General features: G+C 43.4%; 1 protein-coding gene across 1 annotated transcript; it reads right to left on the reverse strand.

Moving 5' to 3' along the window:
• Positions 1–4,403, reverse strand: LOC117866342 (uncharacterized). Its single transcript, XM_034750537.2, has 2 exons — positions 3,636–4,403; positions 1–1,954 (listed from the first exon to the last, which is right to left on the reverse strand). Exons 1-2 carry the CDS (start codon positions 4,360–4,362, stop codon positions 1,896–1,898), a joined length of 786 nt encoding a protein of 261 aa, XP_034606428.1. The 5' UTR covers positions 4,363–4,403; the 3' UTR covers positions 1–1,895.
• Between the last annotated feature and the right edge of the window lie 8,192 nt (positions 4,404–12,595).

The following is a 12,595-nucleotide window of genomic DNA, read 5'->3' on the forward strand; positions in this document are numbered from 1 at the left end:
TACAGGCAGAGATATGACTATATATAGAAATTGGGGAAGCAGCGCTTTACATGTTATAATATAGGGTTGAATAAATCACCTCTAACGTGGTTTACACGTCAGTGTACAACAACCTGTCCACCATCCCTAAATTACATGATAAAAACTCTATCATCTACAACCAACAACTCTAGGTACGGTAGTTGTACACATTACACGATATTGTTACATATGTTTAACAATGACCTGAATGCATATGTGAAAACCTTGGAGAAGATAGTCCGATTCAACTCTTAGAAATCCTTTAAGAGATGTGTCCACCTTAATCTTGCTACTACTAATTGGAGATACCGGAGGATTCTCAAGTTAAGCCGCATGGGCCTCATCACAAGGTGGACACGGTGCCCTACTGCAGCCCAAGCAACTACTGCACTTGGTGTTCTTTTCAGACGGTGCTCGCTTACAATAAGATGGACGAGCTGCGTTGAAAACGGAGCTTGGCGGATGTTGGTGGTACCTCCTGTCGCTGCAGAACAAAACGCTGACAGAGATTTGTTGTTGCCATTCTAGAATCATTTTAGCTGTGGCTTCGTTTCATTCAGGATTTGCAAAAATAATGTAGTTAGATTTTTTTAGTGGAAAATAATGTAACCGGATTGGCTCGATTGCCCCAGAAAGATATAACTGCATGCAGTAACATACACATGGTCATACTTTAATTATTGTGCGTACAGTTGTACTACACCAAGGCATATATCTTAGCTATTTCTTCGCTTTAACTAAAGAATTGGATGCTAGAATGAAAGATGGAGGCATCACGTCCCATGGTGATATTGATAACGAACGTAGGATGGCATGGGTTCCCTCCGATCCCTTTCTACAAATGGGAGAGAACCCTGGTATCCTTCTTTTGTTATCAATATCAGCAGGAATCTTGCCCCCAAAAGAGAGGACCTAATGCCTTCATCATTATGTTTTTCTTTTGACGCTTTCATTCTAGCATCCTATTCTTTAGCTAAAGAGAAGCAATATTTGAGATATATGCATTGCTACAGTATCTATAATAATTGAAGTTCGATCATTGATGCATGTACACAATAATGTTATATTCCTCTAACAACATTGATCGATGATATGCAGAGACTAAGTATCTAAATTTTAGCTCCAAGCAAGTTTTAACCAAAAGTTTATTATGTGGTGATGAACCACTTAGTGGAAACTATATATCTATAGAAGAAAAATGTGTTGGAAATTAATCTTGACATGTTTTTCATCCATGCGTTAGTTGTGAACACGCATGAGAAGATTAATCAAGCTACATGCATGTGTGAAAGGGTTACATGCATGTGTGTGAATGCAGTGCATGCGTATGGAAAAGACTAGGATCTGCATGCATATGGAAGCTTTTAGGGAGTTGTGTGTTACTCAAAGAGTCTCTAGACAATGTGAATCGAACGTGTCTTGGTAGTGTGAAACCTGCTGGTTGCTCAGCTTCTCCTGCTTCAAATCTGAACTTCCCCTCCCAGTGCTGACAGAGAAAGGGGGTATTTATACCCTGGAGAGGTCATGGTATGAAAGGGAAGCTGAACAGGCGAGGTGAAGGCCCATGCTGATCGGCTTGGGTGGGTCCAGGCCAATTGACCTGACCCTTCCTTTCGTCCCCTCGCATCCAACTTCTTCTCCAAGTCCTCTCTGATGTTGGAACTTTATTTTCACTTGCATGTGGGCCTGGCTCAACGATAACCTCATGATAAGGATGGATCTTAATAACTTTCCAAGTACTGCTTGATTTCATCTTGATCCCGAAGTCAACTTGCCATATCTTCTGAAACTTAGTCCCTAAGTCTTTTTGAGGATTGCTCGCCAAGGTTGAGCATTAATGGGGCCCTTTTTGGGGCCTTTGGCCTTCGTCTTTCTTATGGACCGTCGCTTGTCCTTAGCCTCATCCTATTATGCTCCAATTTAGTCCAATTTCCTATAAAAATAGAATGTCATCCAAAATACAATGCATATGTGAAAACGTCCTGATTATTAGGTATGTTCAATAGTTTTGATATCCTTTGTATACTAATATTGAAGATAAATAGGGGTAAAAGTGTGTCAATAACGAGTGTCAACAACCCCCCATACGTGAACCTTGCTCATCCTCGAGCAAGTCTTCGATAGAAATCAGCATTGCCTTTTAGTGTTAACCCTGCACTTAATCGTACATAACAAGACATGGCACTCCATTTAGATGCTCAATTAATATTCTAGCTTATTACTATGGAGGATAGATATTTTTTAATGATGAACAAGCCACAAAGAATTTAGAACAATGCTCTCAAATTTAAATCAACTTCACAACTTTTCTTTCAATGGAGCACAATTTTCAAACAGGAGCTAGATCAACATCGGCAACAGAATTCTTGCAATTGCTCAATGGAAACTCTCATTTCATCGAGTCTCTCAGCCATGTTCTCAATATTAAATATGTCCAAAGGGAGAGAGATTATATAAAATGGAGTTTCCATACATTCCCTATCCACCACCCACATATTCACACGCATGCACATCTTGATCTGATTGTATGACTTGTTTTCTCCTTAGATCCGGTTTTTGACTTTGCAATATATGTAATACAAGTATTCTTTCTTTTCATCCCCTACCCTGAGCTCCACAAAAAGCTTTATTAGAAGTAGGAAGGAAAAGAGGCAAACAAATGCCTCGGTAAGGAACCATACACATTGAGCGATCTGAGATAATCATTCAAGGAGCAAGTCTATGCTTTGTTCTGAAAAGCTTTCAAAAACCCAAGATATCTGAGTACGAGAAGTTTGTTACTTCTCTTCTTCCTTTTTATATATGTGCTCTTTTACGGTACACAATACTAAGCTATACTACTGTTCGAAAAGGACTAGTATACAAATATCCGACGGTTAAGATTAATTGTATACTGCTAAAACCTTCACCTGTGGTATGGATAGTATACATGACTAGTATAAGGGTATCATGGTAAAAGAACACAAATGACATCACTAAAATTTTATTTTTGACACTAGCATAAAGTTTAAAATGCCATTTCGTTTGAAATATCACTTTTCACATGTAATAATTACTAAATCATTCATAATCATGAATATTTATATCTTATATATACTATATACTACTAAGTAGTAGTACTATTGTGTACCGTAAAAGAGCTCTTTATATATATAAGCAGCAGGTGATTACCCCTCGTGTTCCTAAAGAAAAAGCAGATAAAATAGATTACAACTCCAGCGGACATGCAACAATTCTTCAGGGCGCCGTGCCTGCCCTGAAAAAAATGTGGCCACCTGTAAAACGGGCTGCTTTGGCAGCTCTCGTACGAATACAGATTTCAGGTGGGTGTCTCGGCCCCGTTGTTTCGTCGAAAAAGAAAAACTTCTTGAATGAGGGACGATTTGCCGATGAATACTGCTGAAATCAACACAAGCTGGCCAAGAGCCTTAAAAAGTGGTTGAATGTTGAAAGCTAAAGCAAGCAAAGCGCACTTGATCAGTCAAACACACAACTTCCACAAACTAAACATGAGCATGAAGCTGCAGTTCATCACGAGACACACGACTGTGCGGACATGAAGTTGTCGATGCATGCGGTCTCTGATCAAGTACCAGCAGGTGATTTACCATTACCTGCTACTGCTGGCGGAGGAGACGGTGCCGGCGGAGGGCTCCGCCATGAGACCTTGTACTCCAAATCTTCTTCCGTCTTGCAAGGGACCTCGCCACCGTCCGGGGTGCTTGAATCGCTACAGAGGAAGGTAACCGGCCAGCAATAATAGGTCTTGTTGATGCTCTTCTCCGAGTGCGCTGGCTTGTAGGTGGTCTCCACCACCACCATCACGGGGAAGCCGAGGCTCGCGTCCTGGTGGTGCCTGTCGTAGAGGTAGTACAGCGATGCTGGATCCTTGAGGCTTACCCACCTCCTGTATCTGTGCGAGCTGTGCGGCTGCAGGTCGAAGCTGACATTCGTCGGCTCGAAGCTGGCATTCGTCGGCTCGAACCTGGAGAAGTCCACCATCTCCACGAAGGACGCATTGGGGATGTCCATGATCCTGACGATGTTGATGTTGCCCTGGATCTGGCCGCGGCCGCTGGGGTTGAGGGCGTGGATGATGATCAGCATCGGCACCTCTTTCGCTGGCTCGTACACACGCGTGGTGTTGTTATAAATCCACCACCATTCTTGTGTCTGGACATAGCCGTAGCTCTGGAGGTCCATCTCCACGGGGCGGTGGACGAAGACGATCACCATCACCACCACTGCAACGGCGAGCACGGAGACCACAATGGCCACCAGTGAGCGCACCGTGGCTAGGAAGGGGAATGTAGTGTTCTCGCCAGCGCGGCATGCTGCCATTTTTTCTGTGTCGGTTCACGTAGGTAGGGTGGATGGACTTGTCCAGGGACCTGCCATATATACCCATAAACTACTGACCCAATGTCCATTCCCTTTGATTAGATGACTCAGATTAATTATGACTTTGCTAATGGCCGAAGCTAGCTAATTGTTACTTTCTCTGTCCCAAATTATTAGTCCCACATTTTTTTTCTAGATATATAATTTTTACCTATGTATCTAGATGCGTAATAAAAAACTATGTATTTAGGAAAGTCAAAATGATTAATAATTTGGGAGATGACTAAAATTAGCACTACGCTGTTTGGATAGTACATGGGCTAATAGCTCTGGCAAACTTATTTATTCTGCACTTGGTTTCTACTGCTCCAGCTTGATTTTGCGTGCGTGCGGGAAACGGATTAGGTGGAACAGTTAGGGGTGTTTTTATATTTCTTGATATGATGGTTGCTATTAGCCCCAACTAGCTATGTTTGGCCAGCTAATAAATGGGCTACTGGTTAACAGTGGACTTTGGCTAACAATTAGGCCGCCTATTAACCTCTCATGTTAGGATCAGCCATGGCTAAGTTTTGCACACACACATGTACACACACCAATCTTCAAAATTTCAGCCGAACTCCACCATCTCCAACAGAGTTTTGGAATTTTGGAACCAGCAGAACTCCACCATCTCCAACAGAGTTTTGGTGGTACTAATATTTTTTTAGATTAAGGAAAATCATCCGGCCTCGGTCATCCACGAGTGAATGCATGCCTATAGCCAAACTTACACGATCTTAACAGAAACTTAGCGCTTTGGCTGCTCTAGAAGTACTCACTACTAGAAATACAACCTCTCGTCTAGTGGTGGCGGGGGGTGGCGGCGGAAGGGGGTGGCGGGGTGGCGGAGGAGGAGGGCCGGGGCAGCAAGGTGCGTGGCAGTGGAGGGGGCCTAGGCCGGCTGGGTGGCGGCGGAGGGGTGGCGGAGTGGGCTGGGGCTAGTGGGGAGGGGCAGCTGCAACAAATGAGCTCAAATTAAACCTCATTAAGGTCAAGTGGAACCATTAGAGCCTAATGGAACCTTTGAACAACAACACATCCAAGTAAAAAGACACTTTTGACCCTCACAAGCTAAACTAGTATTTGAGCCATAACTCGAATTTTTGTTTAAGAACATCAAAATCTGTCCAACTAAGAGTTGTAGAACTCATATTCACTAGCAGCTTTAGTATTTAACATTTGCTTTGAATCTGAACATAAAGCATTCAAAAACTCGATTTTCAATTCTGTGCCGATTTGTGCAAAACGTGAAAAACCCAAACTTTGGAGCCCTTTTTCTCTCATTTTCATATGTAATATAAAGCCAAACCTTTTACAAAAGTTTTAGAACTACGAGCCATGAACAATTTTGATTAAAAGAGTTAGGCCAAAATCTACACAAAAGGGTTTCGAAAATGCAGTCAAACATAGCCAAATCGGTCAACCGGCGCGAAACTGAAATCTCGTCTAAAGTCTGAAATTCCAGACTTTTCGCTGAACTTTGACTCGATTTATCTTCAAATCCGTTTGAGATCTGAACCAAAACCTTTTGTAAAGTTTTAAGTCGAGTCGTAGATCTACAAGTTTGACAAAGGGATATTTGAATGTTTAGTTCAGAAATTTTGAAGAAATCGCCCTCAAATCTGGCCCTTTCCCTGCCCTTTCCTTGTCTCGCGGTAGACTCGCCAGAACGCGACGCGACGCGCGTCACGCCTAACGGCCACCGCGTGGCGTGCCTTCCCCGGCAAGCCAGCTTGCCGCTGCCCAACCGGCACAACTTCAAGACAAAACAGAGCGCCGTCCTAGCCAACCGCCCGCCGAGGCCATCTCCCACCCCTGCCCGCGATCCCGACCAACCCCTAGGCGTGCGCCACGTCATGGCCACCCGTTGGTCAAGCCGCCTCTGCCAATCCATCGCCAGACAACGACTACACGAGCGCCTCGCTCCGCCAACTGTTGGTCGCGGAAAAGCCGCGCTTGCGCGCTCCATATCGCGCCGGCCCAATACGGGCGAGATTGCATCCCACGACCTCCGCCCCGTGCGCCAATGGCGTTGCCGCCCCATCTCCAGGCGTCAGCGCACCACCTCGCCCTCTGGCCCCAGCCTCCAGCGCCTCAAGCCTCGCCTCGTCGCTCCGCTCCCGCCCTGGCCCCATAAAGGGACCAGCGCCCCCGCCGGAGCCCCTTCTTCCCGCGCCACAACCTTCGCCGCCCCTGTTCCACTGCGCCGCCACCGAGCTCCAAGTGAACCCCCTGCTCCGCTGCTCCCCGCCCCTCGCCACCGCCACAGCCAGCTTCGTTGCACCCCGCGGAGCTCCCAAGCCCGCTCGTTGGACTCCCGAAGCCGCCGGAGCACCGAAACGCCGTCCGCACCACCATCGCCGAGCCCGAGTCGCCGCCGTCCGCGTTCCACCCCGGTGAGGCTTCCCCCAATGCCCGAGACCTCTCCAATCAACTCACGTTGAGCTTAAGCTCCTCCTGACCCATCCTTAGCCCAAAGACGCCGGCGCATCGCTAGGATTCCAATCGCCGCCGCCGTGCGCACTGTGGGGACAACATTGCGTCTCCCCCGTTCTTTCCAGGGTCTCCCGTGCAAAGTGCAGGGGCCCATTCGTAATAAGTGAAAAACCCGAGGGCTTTAATCATGAGTTTGCACGGGAAAAGTCAGCCGAGGGCATATATGTGAAGTGGAAGGGTATGGTTGTGAATAAAAGAAAGTCAGAAGGGCCTATATGCAAATGTGTTTCGGTTAATTAATAAAAATTGGCAGAAAATAGGAGAAACATTGTAAATGCACCAAAAATTGTAGAAACCTCAGAAAACTTCCAAACAAAATTTGATGGACTCAGTGAACTGTCTACTTTTATAGAAAAATAATTTTGCACCTGTCACTGTAGATATTTTGCAGTTATGAATTAATCCTTGCATGTGCTAATTAATTCACCATAAATCACAGAAAAATGCTAAAAGGGTAAAACCAACTCTGTGAGGAGCACAGCCTAGCCTTTGAAGTCCCTGTTTTTCTTTATTAAGTGAAATCTGCACTAGAATCTTTCTTTTTGCACAGTAATTAATCCAGAGATGAGAAAACTGTGAAACTAGTTGGGTTGGTTCTGTTTTGGAGTATAGTTTGCAGGAAAAATAAAGCCCCTTACCAGAAACAGAAGGGAAAACCTTTTTCTTTTTAGAGAAAGATAACTAAGGATAATATATGGAAAATAGATCTCCTTGTCTGATAATTATGAAGAATTCACCAAATCATGTAAGCCATTCTTGGAACACCCTGGTAAAGTTTCATGACCAGAGCATCTGTAAATTGCAAGATAAAAATTATTAAGCCCTTTCTACCTTAGGGTGAGAAGGAGCTTTTAATTAATTTTGTATATCCTTAGTGAACCTCAACTTTTTACAGTAGCCCAGCAGTGACAAGGTTAGGGTGCTGGTGAAGTTTCACCCTCTTTCGTCGCTGTTTGGTTGGTTAATTAAAATTTGGAAGATGAACCGGTTAAAGGAAATAAAGAAAAGCCTTAATTAAAGAAAAGAAGAGATAAGGTATATTGGAAGAGGTACAGAAAAACATTTAGAAACAGGATAGTTTTCCGATCTTAAATAACTAATAAGTTAATAAATGTGTACACAATCACCATATTGAAGCCGAGGGTTTTAATGGTATAAGCTTGCTTTCTACGCCAAGTGAGCTGTCTGTGATGATCTAGTGTTAACCAGTGTGCAATCAAGTTTACTTCATAATAATGCACGAAATGTCATCCAGACTCTTGAATACAAGTTTTCATATCCTTGCATTGCATCCCGTAGAGCTGAACGTTGCTGACGAGATGTACGAGCTACACCTGGCGACCGAGGACGACATTGCCGCAGAGCTACACCACGCCGAGGTTGAGCCCGTGACCGAGCAAGCCGAAGACCCGCCTGCTAACCCCGAGTTTGAAGGCAAGCCCCGGAGCATAAATTCCTATGTTTTAACTACTTGCAATCTACTTGATTATCTTGCTTGTGCATTTACATTTTCTAGGAGTTGCAATGAAACCTTAAATGCATAAAGTTAGTACCCTTGATCTGAACACTAGTATGGTAGGCTGAGTAGTTGCAATGCTTAATAGGACTCGGTAAAAGTCGAGTGACTTCCTGTCACTCACGAGTTATAGGAGTTGATTGCTTCCTTTTTGCAATAAGGATGATGGACGGGACAGGGCTATTTGCATTATTTTGGTGGTTGGTAGATTGCCCCATCTATCTAAATTAAAATGGACTAAGGTTGAGATGTGATAGTGTTCGTGATCAAGTGTTTAAAAATATTAATCTCATACCTAGTATGGGATAGGGAAGCCTAGTACCTGATTGAACCGGGGTGGACCTTTCCCCCGCTCTCCCTGGAACGTAGTTCCCATGGTGCATCATGTGGGTACAAGTGCAGCCTCGATACGGCGGAGTCCGGGACCGTTGGGGCATTGTATGCCAAGGGAAGTGGGATCTGGATAAATGCCGTGAATTGATGGGGACGGCATGATATATGTGAACCTGTTGGGTAGTAGCATATGTCGTGGCATTAGGTTCACCATGCATGGTTAAGAAATTCAAATTGATTCATCTGCCTCTCACAGTTTGGGACTACTTGATCGCTATGCTACATTGAGTAAGAATGGAAGATGATAATGTTAATATTGATGCTTGCTATTAATTGTTTGGAAAACCTTGCTTGCTTAGTATAGTGCTAATGTAGACTGGATAATGAACTTAGAATTTGTGGCTAAAACATTGAAAGTAAGGACCTACACTAGTCGCTTTTGGCAAAAACAAACCCCTCTAGCCAATAAGCTTGCATGTCTAGGTGTTGGTGGAGTAGATACCACCCGTTGGGTAAGTCTTGTTGAGCGTAGTCGCTCAGCCTTGCTTGTGGCATATCTTTTCTGGAATTGATATTGATGAGTTCGCTGCAAGTGTTACTTGGCCTACCCAACTCCCTCCAGGTTGGACGGTCGAGTGGGATCCCTCCTCGAACGGCGAGGAAAGGGGTGATTGATGTCGTGATTAGCTTCGTCATGATATCCTGCATCGATGTCTAGTTATTGTTCGTTTTAAATTTCACTGCTTGAACACTCTCCAACTTTATGTTTGAATTTCGAACTCTGTTGTTGTAATAAATCAATGCACTTGTTTTAATTTGAATGGATTGTTGTAATCTCTGTAACCGCTCACCTTCGTGTGAGTTGCTTTTCTCGATCCTGTCATGTGGTTTTATCGAAATGAATCCGACGGACGACCGAGTTGACTTGCTTAAAACACATGATCGCGTATTAGGAGACTTAAGTGTGTTTTAGTTGGGTTAATCCGGGCAGTTCCGCCACAGCAGCAGGTTGGCGGCAGAGGGGGATGGGGTCGGCGGGGTGGCCGTCGGCAGAGGGGGGCAGGGTCGGCAGGGGATTTTCATTTTCTTTATTTTTTAACACCCTCTAGTACCGATTATTCCAAACTTTACTAGAGGACCCCCCTCTAGTACCAATTGGCCAGTACCGGTTGCACAACCGGTACTAGAGGGGGGTTTCTAATCGGTAAAAGAGGCACTTTTTCTAGTAGTGACTATAGTTCATACTCAAAGTTCGCACGCCAAAGATAAATCTACTTTTAGGACCCCCTAACACCCAAGCACCCGAGGGAACGTCCTGCTACTAAAGAATCCTTCTCCTGAAGTTCCAGCCATATTTGTTGAAGAACTCAAAGGTAGTGACTTCAAGCCTATTGTAGTTCTTCTTCAGATCAATTTTCTCTTCCTCCTTAGATAGCACCGCCCATGCTCTTGTCCAATAAGTCCCTCTAAAAATTACCTGCAAAAAGGAATTAGTGGTTGTGCCTTTAAATAGTAAATCATTTCTATTCAACCATATAGCCCAGCAAAGTGCAATAGCTCCTACAATCATCTGGCTTCTAACCTTCCGAGGATACCCTCTAGTCCAAGAACCCAGCATATTAGGAACACTAACAGGCGATTGAATTCCAAACGAAAAGAACATTGTACTCCAAATAAATCTAGCTAAATGGCAATCAAAGAAGAGGTGTTGCACTGTCTCTTTTGAATTGCAAAAGCAACGCTTGGTACTTCCTTGCCATCTCCTCTTAGCAAGGTTGTCCTTTGTTAGAATCACACCTATTTTCAAATACCATAACAAGATTTTGATCTTTAATGGTGATTTTAACTTCCAAGCTACACACAAGGATGGTATTCCTTCAGCTTGCATTATCTCTTTGTACATTGACTTCACTGTGATGTCTTTGTTTTTATTCAGATTCCAAATAAATTCATCTTCCTATACCTCCATACCATGTGCTACTATCTCAGCCACTAACTTAGCCATTCATTTAATTTGTGTCATGTAAGTGCTCTTCTGAAAAAAAATATTTAGAAGGACAGATCCACAAACTTTGACCACAGTGTCATCTTTCCTTCTAACTATATTATACAAAGATGTATATCTTTCCCTCAAGGTTTTCTTTCCAATCCATACATCTTCCCATAACCTAGTTTTCTTCCCATTGTGTACCTCAAACTTACCAATTGACAATAATTAGTCCTTTATTTCCATGAGGCTCGCCCAAAAGTGTGAATCACCTCTTTCTTCATCACTTGGGATAGAGTCTTATTAACTAAATAAATATTTTCTTCTGAGTAACTTTTTCCATACTCCTTCCTCGTTTAGATGTTTAAATAACCACTTGTTTAGCAAGCATCTATTTAGAACTTCCAGATTGGAAATACCCAAGCATCCTACATTCTTTGGTGCACAAAGAATACTCCACTTGGCCAGTCTATATTTCTTTTTGTGTTCATCACATTGCCAAAAGAATCTAGACCTATAATAATCCAATCTTTTAAGAACACCTTCAGTACTAACCTTGGTAAGCTAGAGAGGACATTGGTAAGCTAGAGAGGACCCTTAGAAGCTATTCCTAGAGTTTCATTCAAATTCATTGGCTACATTGTTGGGATTCGTGATTTAAGGTTGGATTGCCTGGACCAGTCTGACCGGTCAGGTAGACTGGTCTGACCGGTCTGCACAATCAAACCCTAAATCATGTCTTTTTGTTGTATGATCAATGTATCTACATAGGAATACCTCATGAACAAAAATTTCCACATCTTAAGTGATCTAGCTACTATGTTTGGTCTCCAGAACCATTGGTTCTACTCTGGGCCCAACTGGTCTAACCAGTTGCTCATATCGGTATGACAGGTCTAGTTCAGAGTTGCCCCAATTGTTTTGATTCCTGGTTGTTCAGCACCGTAGTGGCAAGGGGCCAGCTGATAGTGATGAGAGAAGCAGTGATGGTGATCCCAATGGTGGAAATGGTAATGGTGATGATAATAATGATGATGATGATGGAGATGATGGTGATAATGGTGATGAGAATGTGGGTGACATAGCTATGCCCACCATTCGTAGGCCAACCTAACCCATTCATAGAGGACCTACAAATTATTTTGGGTATGGGATGACTGAGATGGCAAAAACGCTAAGAAGATAGGATACATACAATGTGCCTAAGACTGCTCAAGAATATAGATTTTGGAATTCTTTCCGGCAGGACTTCTATACCACAGTCATTCTAAAGAATTCCAAAATCACTCATGAGGCACAGTGGGTAGATTGGGATTACATGAGGAAGAAAAATGATCCCATCTTCAATGAAGTCATGGAGGCTTGTGCTAGCAAAAGGATAAAAACATCTCATGGGCTTCAAGCATAACTGGAATAGGAAGATCATTGCCCAGTTCTATGCCACTATTTATTTTGGACATATTGCAAATGAGAGGGCGATGTTTTGGATGACAGAGGGTGAAAAGCATCATATCACTTATTCCGCCTTCACATCATTGTTCAGAATCAAAGATGATGACACTCTTCCTAAGCTTCATGATGAAGGTGTTCTTGAGAATTCAAAAATGCATTTCATGTATCCCAAGAATAGGACAGGAGATTGGGGGAAGGTCAAGAGCCTTTACACCAACTATGCCATTTTTAACCAGCTATTAAGGAAGACCCTCACTCCTAGAGATGGGAATCCCTCACATGTAACTCTCTTTTAGAGGAACTCGATGGCAGTGTTGAAACTAGGGGAACCTCAATTTGATGTGGGTGACTTCATTTGGCTAGAAATCAAGAATTTAATAGAAAATCCTTAAAAGATTTGTAGCTAC

This window comes from Setaria viridis, chromosome 8, assembly GCF_005286985.2.
Source record: "Setaria viridis chromosome 8, Setaria_viridis_v4.0, whole genome shotgun sequence".
Classification (NCBI taxonomy): Eukaryota; Viridiplantae; Streptophyta; class Magnoliopsida; order Poales; family Poaceae; genus Setaria; species Setaria viridis.

Coding starts and splice junctions, on each gene's coding strand:
- LOC117866342 (XM_034750537.2), bottom strand. CDS start 4,362: ATGGCAGCATGCCGCGCTGGCGAGAACACTACATTCCCCTTCCTAGCC. Junction 1,955..3,635: donor TCCTCCGCCAGCAGTAGCAG/GTAATGGTAAAT, acceptor CTATTTTTATAG/GAAATTGGACTAAATTGGAG.